The sequence below is a fragment of the Diplodia corticola genome, assembly GCF_001883845.1.
Source record: "Diplodia corticola strain CBS 112549 chromosome Unknown scaffold109, whole genome shotgun sequence".
NCBI lineage: Eukaryota > Fungi > Ascomycota > Dothideomycetes > Botryosphaeriales > Botryosphaeriaceae > Diplodia > Diplodia corticola.
In genome coordinates, this window is record NW_017971588.1 from 20,483 (window position 1) to 40,468 (window position 19,986).

General features: G+C 57.8%; 7 protein-coding genes across 7 annotated transcripts; 5 read left to right on the forward strand and 2 right to left on the reverse strand.

Moving 5' to 3' along the window:
- Positions 1 to 297: 297 nt before the first annotated feature.
- On the forward strand, positions 298 to 1,194 carry BKCO1_1090006 (uncharacterized protein; the record flags this gene model as incomplete). Its single annotated transcript, XM_020270260.1, has 1 exon — positions 298 to 1,194. The coding sequence occupies one exon, from the start codon at positions 298 to 300 to the stop codon at positions 1,192 to 1,194; it is 897 nt and encodes a 298-aa protein (XP_020125090.1).
- Positions 1,195 to 2,393: 1,199 nt separating this feature from the next.
- On the reverse strand, positions 2,394 to 5,018 carry BKCO1_1090007 (mucin-2-like; the record flags this gene model as incomplete). Its single annotated transcript, XM_020270261.1, has 1 exon — positions 2,394 to 5,018. The coding sequence occupies one exon, from the start codon at positions 5,016 to 5,018 to the stop codon at positions 2,394 to 2,396; it is 2,625 nt and encodes an 874-aa protein (XP_020125089.1).
- Positions 5,019 to 6,074: 1,056 nt separating this feature from the next.
- BKCO1_1090008 (smp-30 gluconolaconase lre-like region) lies at positions 6,075 to 7,356 on the forward strand (the record flags this gene model as incomplete). Its single annotated transcript, XM_020270262.1, has 2 exons — positions 6,075 to 6,777; positions 6,836 to 7,356. 2 exons carry the CDS (start codon positions 6,075 to 6,077, stop codon positions 7,354 to 7,356), a joined length of 1,224 nt encoding a protein of 407 aa, XP_020125094.1.
- A 237-nt stretch (positions 7,357 to 7,593) lies between these two features.
- Positions 7,594 to 9,268, reverse strand: BKCO1_1090009 (major facilitator superfamily transporter; the record flags this gene model as incomplete). The annotated part of the gene is made up of 4 exons (XM_020270263.1): positions 7,594 to 8,145; positions 8,206 to 8,341; positions 8,465 to 9,095; positions 9,247 to 9,268. 4 exons carry the CDS (start codon positions 9,266 to 9,268, stop codon positions 7,594 to 7,596), a joined length of 1,341 nt encoding a protein of 446 aa, XP_020125093.1.
- A 511-nt stretch (positions 9,269 to 9,779) lies between these two features.
- Positions 9,780 to 10,906, forward strand: BKCO1_10900010 (prolyl aminopeptidase; the record flags this gene model as incomplete). Its single annotated transcript, XM_020270249.1, has 6 exons — positions 9,780 to 9,879; positions 9,943 to 10,169; positions 10,218 to 10,284; positions 10,344 to 10,556; positions 10,610 to 10,720; positions 10,776 to 10,906. 6 exons carry the CDS (start codon positions 9,780 to 9,782, stop codon positions 10,904 to 10,906), a joined length of 849 nt encoding a protein of 282 aa, XP_020125088.1.
- Positions 10,907 to 11,175: 269 nt separating this feature from the next.
- On the forward strand, positions 11,176 to 15,493 carry BKCO1_10900011 (5-oxoprolinase (atp-hydrolyzing); the record flags this gene model as incomplete). The annotated part of the gene is made up of 8 exons (XM_020270250.1): positions 11,176 to 11,209; positions 11,268 to 11,487; positions 11,535 to 11,899; positions 11,953 to 12,296; positions 12,346 to 12,516; positions 12,566 to 13,806; positions 13,856 to 15,333; positions 15,420 to 15,493. The coding sequence occupies 8 exons, from the start codon at positions 11,176 to 11,178 to the stop codon at positions 15,491 to 15,493; spliced, it is 3,927 nt and encodes a 1,308-aa protein (XP_020125087.1).
- A 572-nt stretch (positions 15,494 to 16,065) lies between these two features.
- Positions 16,066 to 18,578, forward strand: BKCO1_10900012 (het domain-containing protein; the record flags this gene model as incomplete). The annotated part of the gene is made up of 2 exons (XM_020270251.1): positions 16,066 to 16,804; positions 16,855 to 18,578. 2 exons carry the CDS (start codon positions 16,066 to 16,068, stop codon positions 18,576 to 18,578), a joined length of 2,463 nt encoding a protein of 820 aa, XP_020125086.1.
- Positions 18,579 to 19,986: the final 1,408 nt, after the last annotated feature.

The window sequence follows — 19,986 nt, forward strand, 5'->3', positions numbered from 1 at the left end:
TGTGCCATTGTATTCATTGTCTGAACGAATGCATCTGGCGCCCAGTCGGATCCGTGACTGTAAGCAGGACTCGTGTGCCTCTCGCCATGCGTTTGCACTGCGACCTGACGCTTCAGGCGCATCAATGGCTTCCATTCCCGTTCTCGCCAACGGCCCGCCTTGCCCTATGTCTTGCACCTTACAACCCAACTTCTTTCAACCAACCACACACCCAAACTCTCCTCACCAAGCTCCATCCTAACAAAAAACCCCACCGTTACTCCCATCTTGCATCTTCCCACAACACGACCACCAAGAATGCCCACCCCAAAAAAGCCCCCCACCACCAGCATCCGCAACTGGCCCCGGCGCGAACGGCAATCCCTCCTCAAAGGCCCCAAAGCCACAGTCGAGCTCGACGCCGGCTCCGAAAGCAAGCCGCGCCTCGTCCTCACCGTCCCGCGGGCCGCCCTCACCGCCTTCTCGACCGTCGCCGCCTCGCTCCTCGCGGACGCGCAATACACCAACGTGCTCCTGCCGCCGGGCATGGCCGCGCCGGCGGCGCTGCGCTACCTCATCGAGTGGATCCCGCGCGCGTGCGACAGCGCCGACTTCATGCCGATCAAGCGCAAGGAAGGCTTCGAGCACAACGTGCGCATCTACCAGGCCGCGCTGTCGCTCGGCGTCACCGAGGCGCTCGTCACCGTCGGCGGCTGGCTCAACCTGGCCGTGTCGGCCTTCGAGCGCCAGCCGTGGCCCTGCGCCCGCGTGCTCGACCTCCTCACCACCCTGCCCAAGGACTGCGCCCTCGTCGGCCGCCTGATCGAAAAGGTCGCCCTCGCCCGCCGCAGGCACGTCGTCGACGCCGCGTTCGAAGCACAGCTCGCCGCCTTTTTGGCTGCGTGCCCCGAGCTCGCGGAGCGGTTTCGCGTCGAGGACGACCCGGAGCTACGCGGTGGGAAGCTGAGGAGGAGGAGTGGGAGCGAGGCGTCTGCGTCGTCCAATGCCGGGTCGGACGGCCGGGACGGTCAGCGGAACGGATCGAACGACGGGAGTGGAAACGGTGGCGGCGGCTCTGCGCGCAGGCGCCCGAGGGGTGGACGGAAGGGCAGGGGCGGCAGCCCGAAGACGAAGACTGGCTCGGGCGACTATGGCAACAACTATCGCGTCTTGGATGATGCGGACGTCGACTTCCTCATGGGTCGTGGTCGTTGAAGAGGGATCACTTCCGTGCCCTCCCCGCTGCAGATGGACGGGAAATCTGCGACAACCAAGGCGATATGGCGAACGGAAACACTGAGCGGCGGTGTGTTCACCATCATCGAGTTTTCTTCTTTTCTTCTTTCTTCTCAATGATTAGGGCCACAGCATTCTTACCCGGGACAAAGGTTCAACGGACAAGACTGGCGGGTTTTTTTTTTCTTGAGGACAACAGGCTTTACTAACAATCAATCCTGGTGGAGCTTCACGGACGGGACTGGAAGCGTGTTAGCCTGCTGGGCTCGAGACAACTTTCTACGTCTCTTCCGAGCAATGCGGGATGGGATTGCTGCCACTACTCAAGGCATTATTGATTCCCCACGCACTCGATAACTCGGGATTAAAGCTACGGCTCTAAAATTCCAGAACAGTATATTCTTGCGAAGAATTGCATTGTGACACCAATGTGCGTGCTGTAGCCAGTGCCCTCCTGTGCGTAGAGAGAGACATTCCACTCTTCCGAGCGCGAGGAAGTGAATCAAATACTTGTGTGTGAATCTTTGTTTTAAAGTACAGGAGACTCCAAACGTCAAAGTACTCCCCTGTTTCCTATATAATGATGATAGAGCTAAAGTTTCGATGACTTGGTGGGAGGGGTCATGTTATATTTGTACAAACCGATCAGGGCCCGGACAGCGTGTTAGCCATTGACATGTACAAGTCAAGAGTGACATGGCTTGAAGCTAAGTCTAAGATGGGCAGCATATTTGCAAACTCGTAGCGCAGAGGGCAGACAGGTTCAATTTGCTCTTGGTCTATTGTATGTGGGGCAAGGCTCCCAACGTACACGTTCATGTTCAACCCCAGTCAAGCAACACAATTGGAAGACACACATGACCAAGAACCCAACCAAGAGGAATTATTCTTCATAGATTGTGATAAAAACGCGTACGTCATTACCTCCGTCATTCTCCATCCATCCAAAAGATACCCAAATAGGAAGCCACGCGTACGTACGTTGTTAGGCCGTTGACGCAGCACCATCATTAAACCGCACCGCAACGACGAAAGAACGATCAATAAGGAAAGGTCAACCAAGGAGCGTCAAGAATCGAATGAAGCCAGAAAAAAAAAAAACCAAAAGCCATGCATAGTCCGTTCCCTCATGCAAACATCATCCTGACGGTCATCCTTCCCTCCCTAATCCGCGGTACTCACACCGGACTCGGCGTCACAAGCACCGTCGTCGTCACAGTCAACGTGCTCAAATACACCGTCGTCACGCCGCCCTCGCCCGTCGCCGTCGCCAGAAACGTCGTCACCGACTCCGTCGGACTCACCACCACCACCGTCGGCGAAGAAGAAAAAGAAGAAGACGAATCCGCCCTCAGCTCCGCCTCCCTACTCTTCTCCCTCGCCGCGCTCGCCGCCGCGCTCAGCGCCTGCACGGGGATGGGCATGCGCGTCGGCAGGCGGACGTGGCCGCTCTCGTCCGTCGTCCTGTTGGCGTACGGAACCGGCGACGCCGACACGGAGATGAAGGACGCGCTGAGGGGGCCGTACATTACCGGCGGCGGGGCGAGAGCTGGTAGCGTGCTGCTGGAAGAAGCGGGAGGAGAAGAAGAAGAAGGAGAAGATGCTGCCGTTACTACCGTCGCCAAAGTCGTGTTGACGGTGTGGGGAGGGAGGGCGAGGCGGGAGTTTGCGGCGGGGATGAGCGGGCCGCCGGGGTTGGTGCGGAGGGGGATTGGGATGGGGGTGACGGCGATGGAGGAGATGACTGTCGTGGTGGAGTTGCTGGCGGCGGCGGCGGGGGTGGTGGTGTTGAAGTATGCGGAGGTGGGAGTGGTGATGGTGGACGGAGCGGGTGTGGCGGTGAGGTTACCTTGGAGGTAGTCGGCTAGGAGCGTGGCGTTGTAGCTGGAGATGGAGAGGAGGGAGGTGACGTTGGCGACTAGGGCGTCGATGAGGGTGGCATTGGCTGTGGTGGCGGGCGTGGAGAGGGTAGCAGGGAAGGTGGTGGTGTTGGCGAGGAGCGCGGGGGTGGAGACGGCGATTGTGTCGTTAAGGGAGGGTGAGGTGGTGTTCACGGATGGCGTTGCGGAGGGGATGGCGGTGAGGTTGGTGGGAGTGAGGGTGAAGGTGCCATTGCGGAGATCGAACGTGGTGTTGACTGGCACTTGGGGAATGGTCGTGGTAGTGTTTAGGAGGAGGGGTGCTATGGTGGCATTGATTGAGGATGTGGTGGCGGTGAAGTTGAAGAGCGGAGTTGTCACGTTAGCCGGGATGGGGGTAGAGACGGTAAGATTTGCCGGTATAGGAAGTGTGGCAGTCGTAAGGTTGACGAAGAGCGGAGCTGTTGCGTTTACTGGCAGAAGAGTGGCCAAAGTAAGATTGGCCGAAATAGAGGGTGTAGCGCTTGTGTCGTTAATAAAAAGGGGAGTAGTCGCGTTCGTGGGGAGAGGAGTGGCTAGTGTAAGGTTTTGCGGAACGGTGGTTGTAGAGTTGAGCAAGAGCGCAGTCGTCACATTTGTCGGAAGAAGTGTCGCCAAAGTAAAATTTGCCGAAACGGGGAGTGTAGCGGTCGTGTCGTTTACAAATAGCGGAGTAGTTGCGTTCGCGGGAAGAGGTGTGGCTATGGTAAGGTTTGCCGGAACGGGAAGCGTGGCATTCGTAGGGTTGAGGTATAGCGGAGCAGTAGCATTCGCTGGAAGAAGAGTAGCCAGAGTAAGGTTTGCCAGAACCGGGAGCGTAGCTGTGGCGTTCATAGCCGAGGGCGGTGTAGTAAAGTTGACCGAAGCGACAGTAGAGGTGTTGTTGATAAAGAGCGGAGTGGTAGCATTAGCCGGCAGAAGAGTGGCCAGAGTAAGGTTTCCCGAAATGAGAATTGTGGCGGTGGTATTTACAATGGTAGTAACTGAAGTGGTGTTTACGAAGACGGGAGCTGAAGTCGCGTTTACGGCGATAAGAGCTGAAGTGGCATTGACGGCAACAGGAGTTGAAGTAGCGTTGACGGAAACCGGAAAGGAGGTGGCGTTTACGTACGCCGAGGTGGAATTCACCAAGACAGCGAGTGAAGTGGTGTTTGCAATCAGTGAGCTTGCCGTGGAGTTCGCAACGGGTGTCGAGGTAGCGTTGAAGAGAGACGGCGCTGATGTTGAGTTGAGAGGTGCAATCGATGGCACAATAGCAAGCGCCGTGGGGGTGGAAGGGAGCGTCAAGGGAAATGGCTCTGTTGCATTCACGGTTGAAAGCACGGGAGTGAAAGCGGCACCGGGGGCGGTCGGTAGGAGCAGGGAGGTGGCGTTCCCAAACCCAGGTAATGAAGCAGCCGCAGAGGCAGCGGTGGCCAGCGGAGGAATCAGACTATCCAAAATGGGAAGGATGGTGAAGATTGGGTTCTCGGAGAGCGGGGTTGGCACAATGGTGCTTGGTATTGCGATTGTTGCGTTGGCGGTAGAGTTGATGGCCAGCAGAGTGTTCGGGATGGGCAGGCGCGGAGTGGGCTCGGATGGGGTTGTGGTGGGTGAGATGGAGCCAACGATGCTCTTGAACATGCTCTCCAAACCCTCGATCTTGTCGCCAACCTCTTCCAGGAAGTTCAAGGCGTCGTTCGGGAGCTCCCGAATGGACTCGTCAAGGCGATCAATGTTTTCGATGAGGCGATCAGCGGTGGAGGTGGTGGTAGTTGCTGGAGCAACATGGCTGGTAGTGGCTTGTCTAGGCTGCAAGTGGTGGTAGTGGGCATTCCAGTTCAGAAAGTAGGCATCTACAAGGGGGGTATTGAGCATCAAAAGAACGGCAAGGCCAAAGCGGCCTGAAGAGAACGAGGGCGACATGGTGCTGAACGAGCGACGTGGTTGCAGATGTCTTGGACTTGTGGTGCAGCAGTGGGTATAAATCCGGCAGACGCACGGCGCGGTGCCGGAGGGGGAGCATACGAGCGACAATTTCCATGTTCTGCTCCTGGGAATGCAACGGCACGAACAGCCCCTTGGGTGCGCTCCCGTCCCACATTCCCGGCACCTCCTCCTCGCATCGTCAGCGGACCTGGCCAATCACGAAGGGGCGTGGGTGGCAAGGTGAAGGTGGATAATGGTGTGAGAAGGGGAGCCAGGTTGGGAGCGCTCCTTCGCTCGCTTAATCACTGGAAGAGGAAAACAGTGCTACCCAAACGAGGTGGATGCACAGGAAGTGCAGCAAGGAGAGCGGCGGACAATGGACGCGAAGCATGCGGCATCAACAAAGACGGAAGGCCGGCACCGGGCCTGGCTGGCTGTGTGCCACGCGGGAGGCGTTTCGCGCGAGGGTCTCGCCCTGCAGTCAGCTGGTGTTGAGGCCTCGACTCATGTTGGCCGGATGCGGCTGCCGGCCAAGACGATCGTCAGGCACGGCCCTCTACGTCTGCGTCCAGGGGCCCTTGGCGGCGAGGCTGGAGGCTGGTTATGCATGTTTTAGGCGTGCAGAAAGGTCGACGCGACGCGGTGCGGCTGGTGGCCTTGGGCGAAGATGCGGATGCAGAGTGCAGGATGACGCAGAGGCGGCGAGATGAAAAATGGGCAGGCCGGGCCCGTGGCAGACAAGCGGGCGGCCGGCGCCTTGGTATTCTTGGCCGTCGCCGATGGTGGACGCTGCATCTCGGGAGCGGGTGCCGAAAAGCTCGCTGCGGGGGACGGTGATGGAGAGTGGACGCCGACGCGGGTGACGCGGGTGTCGCGGTCGGTGAAGGAGGACGGCGTGTGGGGAAGTCTGGGGAACAGATAAGAGAAAAACTGGTGGCCGCGGCGGCTGGTGTGCGGGACGTCATAAAGCGTGCCCGCCGGCCAAGAGAAGGCATACACCCCGCCGGTCCCTCACAGCGTCCAAGGCAGCGCGCCGCCTGACTGAGGTGCCCCATGTCTCCCCGCACTGCCGACTATAAGAAGTCGCCTCCCGAGCCCACGCCGGAGCCTTCCCCGCCCGCCCGCTCGCTCCTCTCCGACCGCCGCGTGCAATTGACCGCTCTGCTGACGCTGTGCATCGCCGTCGTCATGGCTGCTGGTTTTGTTGATGTCGACCTGCTCGCGCTGGCCACCAATGCCAACTACTTCTCCACCCTGCCCGCCACTAGCGCAGCCGAGCCCGCCATCTCCCTGCTCAACTTCGACCCGGCCTTCCAGACCGACGTCCTCGGCCGCAATGCCACCGCCCGCAAGATTGCCGACCTGGAATGGCAGGCCTTCCACGAGGCCGGCATCTACTACGAGCCCGACAACTCCCTGTACATCACCTCCAACTACGTCTCGCTGCAGGACAACATCAACATCACCGTGCTGAGCCTGGACGACTACTCCATCACCTCGACCCAGTTCCCCGACCTGTGGGAAGCCAACGGCGGCTCGTCCTACTATCCCCCCGGCTCCGACACCGCCAAGCGGCCTCCCCAGCACGTCTACTGCGACGAGGGTGATTTCGAGCATCCTTCGGCTTTGATCGCCGTCGATCCCGGCACAAACACGTCCACCACTCTCCTCACCTCCTTCCTCGGCCGCAACTTTTCCTCGGTCAACGACGTCCGCCAGCACGCCGAAACCGGCGACCTCTGGTTCACCGATGCCGGTAAGTAGTCTTTACGCCGTCAAACAAACAGGGAACACAAACTCACAAAGCATTCCAGACTACGGCTACTTCCAAGACTTCCGCCCCGCCCCCGTCATCCCCAAGCAGGTCTACCGCTTCGAGCCCAGCACCGGCGTCATCCAAGTCGTCGCCGACGGCTTCGTCCAGAGCAACGGCCTCGAGTTTTCGCCTGACCACAAGACCCTGTACGTCAGCGACACGGGCGCCCAGCAGTTCACCAAGAACGACACGGGCCCCGGCACCATCTACGCGTTTGACGTCATCGCCGGCAAGCGTCTCGCCAACAGGCGCACTTTTGCCTTTTGTGACAACGGCTTCCCCGACGGCGTGCATGCTGACACTGATGGCAACGTGTGGGCTGGCTGCGGCGATGGCGTGCATGTATTCAACCCCGACGGTGTGTTGCTTGGTAAGATTTATGTCGGCGAGACGAGCAACAACTTTGCTTTCATTCCGGGGGGTGTGCTGGTTTTTAGCAACTATCGCCTTTGGCTGGTGGAGAACATCAAGGCGCAGGGGAGAGAGGTTTGCAAGGATTTTGGCGTGGGTTGTGCATGAATCAGGGAGTAGGTCGAGTCTGTTGATGAGATATCTGTGCAGGGGACCTGGATCCCGTCAATGTACATATCATTACATATGGTTCCGTCAATGAGGACAGAGTTCTTAGTGCAAGCATGCGTATACTCACCGGAATAATACGGTGGACAGTTGTGCCAGTCATCAAAATCGCTAACCGAAACATGGAAATCCGATTGAAGACCCCGCACAGCTCTTGCCAGATTCCAACACCCAACCTCAAGCCTCACTCACAGTCTCACGCGCCCCCGACTTCTTCCGCACCTCCGCTTCGTCCCCCACAGCGCCCTCACCACCCCCGCCCTCAACCTCCCCTGCCGCCTCCTCCCCCTCCCCCTCCTTCTTCCCACCCCACCGCCTCTCCACCGCCCCCAACACAACCCCACACCACCCCGTCAACCCCACCACAAACCCCAACCCCACCGCATACCCCCGCGTCCCCCTATACGCCGGCGCCTCGCTCGCGGGAAACAAAAACTGCGACGCCGGCGTCGCGCACGCCTGCCCGACGCTCATCATCGCGGCCATGGTAAACGCGCGCAGCTGCCGGTCGGCGCCGCACGCCGCGTTGACCCAGCCGGCCAGCAGCGGCGAGAAGCAGCCGTAGCAGCCCTGCAGGAAGAAGGCGGCCATTTTGAGCGCGGTCGACGACGGCCAGATGACGTAGACGGTGTAGGTGAAGGTCATGAGGAGGCCGACGAGGAGGGTGATGGGCGCGCGCGAGTCGAGGGCGTCGGCGGCGAGGCCGGTGGTGGTCATGAAGATGAAGTTCTGGGGGGAGGGGGGTTAGTTTTTCTTTTTTCTTTTTTTGGGAGGGGGGGAATCACGTACGACGGCGCCGACGACGGTGGGGATGTTGTTGATTTGGGGGACGGTGTATTTGGAGGAGCCGTCTGCGTTCTTTTCGGACTTGAGCCAGAGGGCCATCCAGGTTTGGACGTTGGAGCCGCAGGTCAGGGACCAGAGACTGGGGTGGAGTCGTCGTCAGTAGGGGATTACGAAGTCATCGACCTGGCAAGCTTCCTGCGAAAACAAAAGAAAAGTAGAGGGAGAGAGGAAGAGGGAAGAACCAAGAAAAAAAAAAACTCACCTCCAAGCCACACAGAACGCATACACCTGCCAACTCCCCGCCACCCTCTTCACCGCCCCCCAATCCAACCTCGCCTTCTCCCCCTGACCCTCCCCCCTCCCCTCCTCCTCCATCCTCTCCACCGCCCTCGCCCTCTCCCACCCATTCAACCACCACGCCCCCGTCGTCTTCGGCGTATCCGGAAAACACCCCACCCCAAACGCCACGACCGGCACCGCCAACACGAAATCAAACACAAACAACCACCGCCACGCACTCATCCCGCCCACCCCCTCCATCCCCGCATACAGCCCGCTCTGCAGATACCCGGAAAACATCTGCCCCAGCACGCCCGAGATGACGAACAGCGCGCTGCGCCGCCCCAGCTCGCTGCGCCGGTACCACGACCCGATGACGTAGTGCAAGCCCGGCAGGGCCGCCGACTCGAAGAAGCCGATGAAGAAGCGGAGCGTGTAGATCTGCGCGGGCGTGGAGACGCGGTACAGGCCGAGCACGAAGAGGGACCACGTGAGGAGGCAGGCGGGGAGGTGCAGGCGGGGCCGGGTGAGGGTGAGGAGAGTGTTGGAGAGGGGCGCGCCGAGGATGTAGCCGATGTTGTAGTAGGTTTGCATGAGGTTGAGCTCGTTGCCGTCTAGGAGGGGGAGGGAGAGGGGGTTAGTCGGGGTGGGTGGGTGGTTGTTGGCGGAGCGGCGGCGGCGGCTCCTTTTTTTTTTTTCTTCTTTTTGGTTCTTCTCTTTTGGGGAAGGGGATGGGGGTGTGATACGGTGGGGAAGGTTACGAACATAGGCCGAGCTCTTCTTTCATGCCGGAGACGTAGGCGGAGGAAATGTTGGTTTGGTCGAGGTATTTGATGAAGAAGGTCTGTAGGGTCAGTTTCGGGTGGGAGGACAGCAGGGAAGAGACGGCCAACTCACCAAACAGCTATACGTCAAGATGAAAATGTCCAGCTTGCGGATCAGCTATTTTTCCTCCTTGCTCGTGCCCGGCTCATGCCAGTGCCAGATCGAAGGCCGGGCCGGATTGGGACGCGGCTTCAAGTTGGTGAAGATTCCCATGGCGGATAGTAAGAAGAGCAGGGTGAGCTGGTGGACCAACCCGATCCCTTTTGTAGCACCAACGCGACGGATCTGCTGCTACAGTACCACCTTACGTCTTGGCGTGCAGAAAGGCAGGAGATGAATGGTGCAATCGGGCGCTCGGTGCAGGGAAGAAGCAAGAGTGGGGCAGTCACACTCCACCGAGACGCATCATTTAAACCTCTAGCATTCGTCTTCCTATTTGCCACTCAAACAGCACTTCGGCAGAGAAGCGAACAATGCCGCGCATCGAGCTCAACGGAGCCGACTTCAACTATAGCATCGCCGGGCCACCCGGCGGCCGGCTCATCATCCTGCTCCACGGAGGACGAGGCTTTGGTACGTAGAAAAATAAATTCGACTGAAGCAATGCTTCCCGCCACTTACGACCCATCCCTGCAGGTGATCACCGCTCGGATTTCAGCGCGTACAAGCCGCTCGCCGACCATGGCGACGGCTACCGCGTCCTGGGCTTCGACTACCGCGGCCACGGCCGCAGCTCGTGCTCGCCGCCGTACACGTTCGCGCAGCTGGTCGACGACATCGACGCGTTCAGACGGCACTTTGCCGGGGAGGAGGGGAAGGCCGTGGTTGCGGGCGGGAGCTTTGGGGGGTACCTTGCGCAGCAGGTGTGTTGTTTCTATTTCCATTGGGGATGGACTGCTGATGTTGGACAGTACGCTATAACGTATTCTAATAAGGTGTCGCATCTGGTACTGCGCGGGACGGCGCCGTCGCATCACCGTGAGAAGCTGGCAATGTTCCGAAGGAGTAGCTGTTGTGCTGACTTGGCTGGCTGCCAGATGAAGAAGAAGCTTTGAGCACGTTCGCAGCACGGCTGCACAAGGCTCCGAATGCTTCGATAGAGATGGTGCATAAAGTCTTTTCGGCGTTTGAGGACGATGACGAGTTCAGGCTTATCATCTTCGCGCTTAACCCGCTGTATGTCGAGACGTACGACGCCGACGCGGGGCTGAAGAAAATTCGTGATACCGTCTTCCGTGCAGAAACTCACAGTAAGTTGGCATGGTGTGTGTGCGGGATGGCGAAGACTAAAGCGACGGTGCAGATGCCTTGTACTCGGAGCAGGAAAAGTACTTTGATTACCGGGACGAGCTGCACAAAGTGACGGCTAAGACTTTGATCGTCGTCGGGGATCAGGATTGGATTTGTCCGCCGAGTAAGTCTTCATGCATGAGTCAAGCCGTATGGGCCGCTGATGTAAAATGCTACAGGCCAGTCAAGCATCATTGCGGAAAAGATTCAGGGTTCGCGATTGCTGGTCATTCCCGGAGCGAACCATTCGGTCCAGGTAGAGAAGAATGCTGAATTCTTGCAAGCGGTGAGGGAGCTTCTGAAACAGTAGGCAGATGGATAGAAGAATGGGAGGTGCCGGGCAGATGGTGGTCCGAGATCGGCTATCACGCAAGAAGCCGACCCGATGGCATGCCGCCCGCATTGAGCCAGCCTCGTGAGATGCGGATCCCGCCCGAAAAATCGAAAAATCATGGCTGGAGACGATGCACCGTAAAGCGGGCGACTGACCCGTTGCGGAAACCGTCCTGGCCGGGGAGGGACTTATTACTGTCTGAGTCCTGTGAAACTGTCTCATCGCACACAGCCGTTTCCGCAGCCATGCCGTCCATGCCGCCTGTTTCTATCACCATTGGTCAGTCGTGTGACTGTGATTGGCTGTGAGCATTGTGCTGATCGCATTCGCCTACCAGACCGCGGTGGCACCTTCTGCGATGTATGGGCGCACACGGCCGACGGCAAAGAGATCGTCTTCAAGCTCTTGTCCGTCGACCCTGCGTCTTATCCAGACGCACCAACCGAAGGCATCAGACGGGTGCTGGAGCAGCTCTCTGGACAGCCGATACCCAAGGGCCAACCCATCGACGGTAGTCTGATCGAATCAGTGAGAATTGGAACCACCGTGGCCACAAAGTCAGCCAGCCACTCCATCGATCCACCCGTTACTGACCCGGCGACAGTGCCCTGCTGGAACGCAAGGGAGAGCGCTTCGCCCTGCTGACCACCGAGGGCTTTCGGGACATCTGTCGCATCGGGGACCAGACCAGACCGGATCTGTTTGACCTCAACATCCGCAAGCCGGGCGTGCTCTACTCCAAGGTCATTGAGATTGCCGAACGCGTGACTGTCGAAGACTACGTTCTCAACCCCCATCCCGCCGAGATTGACTTGTCCGACCCCGACCTCGTCAAGACGTCGAGCGGAGAGGTCATCCGGATACTGAAGAGACTCGATAGCTCTGCCGTCAGGGAACAGCTTCGCCACCTCTACGATGAAGGCTTCCGCTCCTTGGCCATCGGCTTCATACACTCCTATCTCTTCCCTGGTATGATTGCAAGCTCGACTCTCCTGGATTGAGACTGCCACTCACCCGATCAGATCACGAACAGGCAGTTGCTCGGATTGCGCGCGAGATCGGCTTCGAGCACGTCTCGCTATCCTCGGAGCTGAGTCCCAACATCAAGATCCTGCACCGCACCACCTCTGCATGTGCGGATGCGTACCTCTCCCCAACGGTCAAGAAGTATGTGGACGGCTTCATTTCTGGTTTTTCCATTCTTCCAAAGAGGGTCGACTTTATGCAGTCAGACGGCGGTCTCAGCGCGGCCTCGAAGTTCACCGGACTGAAGGCCATCTTGAGTGGGCCCGCCGGCGGAGTCGTCGCGATTGCCCGAACATGCTACGATCCGTCTGAGGGTACTCCCGTCGTCGGATTCGACATGGTATGCTCACGTACCGCATGGGAGGACCGGATGTGGCTGACCCGAGTAGGGAGGAACAAGTACAGACATCAGCCGCTTCGACAAGATGTTCGAGCACGTTTTCAACACCACCATCAGCGGCACTACCATAACGACGCCCATGCTGGATGTGAAGACGGTCGCGGCTGGCGGCGGATCCATCCTGAGCTGGAAAAACGGTCTTTTTGTTGTCGGCCCAGAGGTAGGTCTCGTTGTTCGGTGCAAGATGGGTCACTGCTAAACACTTGCAGAGCGCCGGTGCTCACCCGGGCCCAGCGTCGTACCGGAAAGGCGGCCCCCTCACCATCACAGATGCCAATCTGTTTCTGGGCAGGCTCGTGCCGGAGAAGTTCCCTTCTTATTTCGGCCCGCACGCAAACGAGCCTCTTGACGTCGACGTCGTGAAGCAAAAGTTCCACGAACTGACTGCCGAGATCAACGCTAATCTGGAGAACAAGCTGACTCCCGAGGACGTGGCTTCCGGCTTCCTCGCCATGGCCAACGAGACCATGAGCCGTCCGATCCGCAACATCACCGAGGCCAGGGGGTTTGCCATCAGCAAGCACAACCTGGCCAGCTTCGGGGGCGCCGGTGGCCAGCATGCCTGCGCCATCGCCCGGATTCTGGGCATGCCGAGGATTATCATCCACAAGTACTCGTCCATCCTCTCCGCGTACGGAATTGGTTTGGCCGACATCGTGTCTGAGACGGCGGTCCCCGCGGCGTACGCCTTCTCGGAAGAGGTATTGGGCACGGTGCTTGCGAGTTTTGAAGAGCTGAAAGCCCAGACTACGGCGGAACTGATCGCTCAAGGAGTGCAAAGTGAGCTAGTGGATCATGAATGCTACCTGAGCATGCGGTATGAAGGGTCGGACACGAACTTGTCCATTCTGCAACCGCAGGACAATGACTTCGGCACGGCATTTGTCGAAGCCCATCGGCGTGAGTTTGCTTTCGAGATGGCCAAGCGTCCCATCGTCGTCGACGCCATCAGGGTCCGAGGGGTCGGAAAGAGCAGAGAAGAAGCTGTGTCGCGCCCATCCATTTTCCAGGAGCTACAAAACATTGGTGACGGTGTTTTTCCGGAGACGACAGCTACCAAACACGTCTTCATCGACGGCAGCTGGCAGGACGTGCCGGTGTACGAGCTGGCCAGCCTGTCACCAAAGTCAACCTTCACCGGCCCCGCGCTTGTCATCGACAACACGCAAACAATCTTGGTGGAAACAGGCTGCAGGGTTTCGGTCCTCGACTCGCACCTCGTCATCGATCTGGCCAGCAAAGAGACGGCTGGCCTGGATGCGGACTCTGCTATAAACCCGGTCGAGCTCTCCACCTTCGCCAGCAGATTCATGTCCATTGCAGAGCAGATGGGCAACACGCTGCAGCGTACATCCATCAGTACCTCGATCAAAGAGAGGCTCGACTTCTCCTGTGCCCTGTTCACCCCCGACGGCAAGCTCGTCGCCAACGCTCCCCACATCCCAATTCAGTAAGCACTCCAGCTCCTTGCGAGCTGCCCATCACTGACGACGATACAGCCTGGGCTCCATGCAATTCGCCATCCAACATCAACACTCCCTCTGGGCCGGCAAGCTCCAACCCGGCGACGTCTTACTCACCAACCACCCCGACTGCGGCGGCACGCACCTGCCCGACCTCACCGTCGTCACCCCCGTCTTCGCCTCGGGCGAACTCATCTTCTACGTCGCCTCCCGCGGGCACCACACCGACATCGGCGGCATCGGCATCACAAGCATGGTCCCCGACTCCAAGTTCCTCTGGCAGGAAGGACTCGCCGTGAAATCCCTCCGCATCGTGCACCGCGGCGTCTTCGACGAGCAAACAGTCCGCAAAGCCTTCCTCGACGTCGTCTCCTACGGGCCGGGCTGCAGCGTCACCCGCCGCCTCGACGACAACATCTCGGACCTCAAAGCCCAAATCGCCGCCAACCAGCGCGGCATCACCCTCCTGCACTCCATGTGCGCCGAGGCCGGCATCCCGCGCGTCCAAAAATACATGTACGCCATCCAACGCACCGCCGAGCACGCCGTGCGCGCCCTCCTCCGCCGCATCGCCGCCAAACACCAACCCGCCTCCTCCCCGCCCTCCGCCCCCGTCCTCCTCACCGCCACCGACTTCTACGACGACGGCACCCCCCTCACCCTCCACCTCACCATCCACCCCGCCACCGGCTCCGCAACCTTCGACTTCACCGCCCCCACAACGGGCTCCCAAACCCTCGGCAACATGAACTGCCCCCCCAGCATCACCCACTCCGCCATCATCTACACCCTCCGCACGCTCCTCACCCCCACCACCACCACCTCCTCGTCCCCCACCACCTCCTCATCCTCCTCTCTATCCATCCCCCTCAACCAAGGCGCCCTCGCCCCCATCACCATCCGCCTCCGCCCCGGCTCCATCCTCTCCCCCACCTCCCCCCTCGCCATCTGCGGCTCCACCATCTCCTCCCAACGCGTCGTCGACGTCATCCTGCGCGCACTCGGCATCTGCGCCGCCAGCCAAGGCTGCGCCAACAGCTTCGGCTGGGGCGCCGGCGGGTTGGATCCAGTAACTGGGACCGTCGCGCCGGGGTGGAACTACGGCGAGGCGTTGGGGGGAGGGAGCGGGGCGGGGGAAGGGTGGGCGGGGGCGGACGCGGTGCAGGTGCATTCGACGAACACGCAGACGACGGACGTGGAGGTGGTGGAGAGGCGGACGCCGGTGGTGGTGAGGAGGTGGGGGGTGAGGGTGGGGAGTGCGGGGAGGGGGAGGTGGAGGGGCGGCGAGGGCGTGGTGAGGGAGGTGGAGGCGAGGGTGGGGGGGTTGAGGTTTAGCATTCTGAGTGAGAGGAGGGTGTACAGTCCGTATGGGATGGGGGGTGGGGGGGATGGAGGGGTGGGCAGGAATTATTGGGTGAGGAGGGGGCAGGACGGCGGCGAGGAGTGGGTTTCGTTGGGGGGGAAGGCCGTGGTCGATGTCGCGGCTGGGGAGCGCGTTGTCGTTTGTACGCCTGGTGAGTCGTTCTTCTTTCTCCCCACCTCGTTTTTTTTCCTTGGCACACTTGTTGGATGGGACGGATGCTGACGACGGCGCTTGCAGGTGGCGGGGGATGGGGTACACCGCTTGAGGGTGCAGCGGATCCTGGCGATGTGCGGCCTCTCCCGACGCAGTGATGCGACGAGGTTTATCTGCTTCTGCAATGAGCCAAGGAGGATTATGGAAATTTGTGCTTACGCGTCATGTCTTTCCAATCGCGTGCAATGGCTGCACAATCAAGGATCTGCCTGTAAGAGCAGCTGATGGTCGTCCTTCATCCTGCTCTTCGGCATCACGGTGTTTGCTAGCCTCGGTGGCCGTCTTGTGCTGCATGCAGCCACACACAGCGAATCACAGCAAATGCCCTTTGGGGCCTCGTATGGACTCATGTGCGCTGTTTCTGCAGAAGGCTGCGGTGGCTGGGCAAGCGGAGCCCACAACCAGTTAGCTTGAGATATGTTCTGCAGCCTCGTGCAGTTCCAGCTTAGCCGTATGACCCTCTCTGTGCTTTTGTGTCGCCATAAGCTGCTGCCTGGAGCGGGGTAAATCTCGACGTATTCATCAGCCTCGCTGAAGGCTTCTTGCAATCGCCCTGACCGTCAATCCCACTCCCATCAGAGCTCCACTGAGTTGATCGTTTCTGTCAACATCCAGGTGCGCCAAGCCCACTACAGCCAGAACATCTTTGTATCTGGTGTCTGCGTCCCACATGCAGGAGCAGCATGGAGAAGAACCCAACCCCAAGGTGTGTTCCCTACCGGTGAAAGGTTCGTCATCGCACGATGGATCAGATTCACCGGGCGAACGGCGCGGACCACCACAGTTGGGAGACTCGGAACTCCGAGAAGCGCTGTGCGAGCGCTGTCAGGCTCTCAAGCTGGATGACCGAAGATTTGGACTTTCACCGGAATTCTTCGGAGATGCATGCGTTTCGCCTTTCCCCGACCCCGACGAGCAATCTTCGGACGACGACATATCTCAAGACAGCGATGCAGACGAGGCCTTGTGGAACCGCGACGACGACGTCATATTTTCCGACAACAACGACGGCGCGATATCTTCGGGTAGCAACATGGATAAGTTATCTTCGGACAACAGCGCAGACGAAACATCTTCAGGCTACATTTCATGGGACGACTTCTACGATTTTCCAGACAGCTTCATTCCCCTCAACTACTCTTTGACGGACCAGCTACCAGATCTCCCCATCTTATCTGAATCTTCACGCAAAGGATGCAACTTTTGCGCACTCTTGGTCCGTGCTGTTCGACGAGACAGCATCAAGCGGAAAGCAGAAACCTTTGGAACGCAACAGCTCATCATTTCCGGTGCGGAATATGCTTGGGGATTTGAAGTAGGATTATGCTGTCTTGGAATCAATATGGAGTTCCGCAATGGAATTTTAGCTCATTCCGTCACAATTCCTTTCCAAGTTGGGTGCCCTGAAGGTATGTTTAGCCTCAGATGTGAATAGGCAGATACTGATATCTTTATTCAGGAGAATGCGCCTCATGGCTGAAAATACGCGCCAGACCATTGGAAACCAACCCTCTGTCAGGCCAAAATGCAGATATGCTCAGATCATGGTTGCACAAGTGTCACAAATCTCATTGGAAATGCAATCACAAGAGCACCATCAGCAAGCTTCCAACTCGACTTTTGGACGTAGGTGGAAGAAATTTCGACAAAGACCCTCGTCTTATCATCTCTGCTGCGGATCCAACACTCTCGGTCGCTCTCGATACACCGTACGCAGCTCTCAGTCACTGCTGGGGAAAAGAAAGTTTGCCTCTCAAAACGGAGGCTTCCTCGATTTCGCATAGATTGAAAAGCATACCCATGGATTCCATGCCCTCGACATATAGAGATGCCATACTATTGACTCGGTCGTTGCGTATCCGCTATCTCTGGATTGACTCGCTGTGTATCATTCAAGATGATGCCTCGGACTGGGAAAGGGAGTCTACGACAATGAGTGAAGTATATCGAAATGCGCACGTCACCTTGTGTGCTCTGGTCAACTCCTGCGACGAGGGGTTTCTTCCACAGGCTAGGCAAAGTATTGAGATTCCCTTCAAATCTTCAGTCAAGCCTCAGGTGCATGGGAGCTATTCGTTGCACGAAATATGGCCACGCTTCGCTGATAACGACTGGGATACCCACAGTCTTATCACGTGGCTGCATTCCTACGACGAGAGCGAATGGAAACACAGAGGGTGGACCTTTCAAGAAGAGAGATTCTCGTCGAGGAGGCTGATCTGCAGTCTGCAGAAGTTCGTCTATGTCTGTGATAGTAAATATCGCGCGGAAGACGGTGTAATGCCAGGCCGGAGTGTCAACAAAAGCATGTTCCATGAACTCGAACAGTCGGTTCGACGAGGCGGAAAACAGAATCTCTACACTGTTTGGTACAACTCTGTACATCAATATTCGCACAGATCCCTGACCTTCGCACAAGATTGCTTCCCGGCCGTCTCCGCACTCGCCGCAATGATCGCAGATAGAACTGGAGACAGGTACATTGCTGGTTTGTGGGAAGCGGACCTGCATCGGGGGTTGCTCTGGAGGAGCTTCTTGTCCGGTGATCCAAATTCAATCCTCGGTCTATCCAACTTCATCCAGGAACTGACTAGGCCTGGCCTGTTTATCGCACCTTCTTGGAGCTGGGCGTCCCTGCAAACGGTTAAAGGTTGGATTACGTATGAGCAAACAAACCCGGAGCTTACGATTTGCGAGGCGCATGCGCAAATTGATGGTCTCAACCCGTTTGGACGGATCAAAGATGCTCATCTGCTTGTATCTGGGAAACTGCACCATGCCCAAAGATTTACGTTGTCCCCACTCTATGAAACTCGTTATCGCGTTAAATTTTCTGGTTCATTTATTGCGGAGTGGTTTTTGGACTGCGTATCGACCGATGAAGAGGTCTTCGATGAAGGAGTGGGCGAAGGATGCAAATGGGGCGCGGACAGTGGCCTGTTCATGTTGTTAGTATCAAGCAGTCTAGGTTATGAAGAGATGGATGAACTCGCAGTTGCGTTGTACGAAGAGTGGAGCCGAGCCGGCCCCAGACTTTGCAAGCAGCTATTCGGGCTGGTCCTACATTACACGGCTACTGACAACGCATACCGGCGGATTGGCGTGTTTAAAACAATCGAATGGGAAAGCGGAGGAAGCAAAGTTTTCGAATCTGTTCCTGAGACAAGGATCAAGCTTGTGTGAATGTTACTTCGGTGGCATATTGGATTCTTCAATTCAACTGCCGGTAATGCAAGATTTAATTCATTCGTTGGTTTAGCTCTGCAAGTACATCCAGTCACAGTGTTAGTTGTTTGCTTGGTCACCCTGATACTTGGTGCACTATTCGGGGGAAGGTAATTATGGCTATACGCTGTAGGTGAAACTGAAACGTGGCGGTCCTGGAGTTATCTCTTACTCAGGATCCACGCCAGATCAGGCAACCGTCAAGATCCCCTTCAGAACATCCAGTGAGCCCTGTACCACGAGTGTGCAACTCTCGGGCTTTCCCAAAACGAGACTACATCCACTGCTTCTCCTGCAGTGCCTCGGCACCTTTGCCCCAACATTATCTAAGTTTGACACTACCGCTCTTGATGCGCCATCATGGCAAAAGAAAATACATATCTCAGCGCCTATACCCAATGGCTTCGCGGAGACAACAACCAACGGAGCCGACGCGCTTCGGCAGTGTCTTGAAAGCGGCAGCGCTTTTATGGCGGGGTTACGGCGGCGGTTGAGGAAGTTAGTCGTGCGGGGATGGGTGGGTGGGAAGGGTTGGGTGTGGAGCGGATATCGAGGGTGTATGGAGGTGATTTGACGAAATTCGGGTTGTATGAGTTCGAGTAGGGTTGTGGGAGGCTGTTGGGAGTGTTGGGGTGGACGAGGAAGGTGATGGGGCCGGAGAAGTTGGAGGTGCTGACTGGGTTTGGGAACGGTTTGCGGGAGGCGACGCTCTGTTCTCGGTAGTGTTTGTCCATCATGAGGACGGGTGCCGCGTGGAGACGGAGTATGACGTCTACAGGTGTTCAAAAAAAAGAGCTGAGAGAACGGAAGATTTGGTTGCTTTAGTGCGTAGTCAAAGTTTCCATCCTCTGCGGGAAACGTAGTTCTGGGCGGAGAAGGATTGAAAAACCAAGGTCGTGGTTGGGGACTACGACAGTAACGGGGTGAGGGATTGCCGTTACCAGAGCCATCTCCATAGCTAGACAGACATGTCTTGTATGGCTGTGACTTTGCTTATCCGCTTGGGAACGTGGCGTGTGGGCTGAGCTACTGGGATGAAAGTTTGGGGAGAGGGCGGAAGGGGTCGGTTTCTACTCCAACGCGGAGTATGTCCAGCAAGCACAACGACGAGACGAGCTCTGACGGTATTGTCGAGTGGCAGTCGAAGGACGAGAATGAGCAACATGGTTTTAGCTTCAAGATGATGTCATCATGGCTTGCTTGGGGTACCAAACGGAGGCCGGCCCACCGGAAAAGAGCCTGCAAAGTGATAGAAATGAATGGTATTATTGATTTGGTTTCGAGATGAAGGTATCGCTGAGCCGTCTTGCTTACGTCAGACTCATTCGGGGTGTATTCACAATGGTTGAGAAGGTCTCATGTCGGA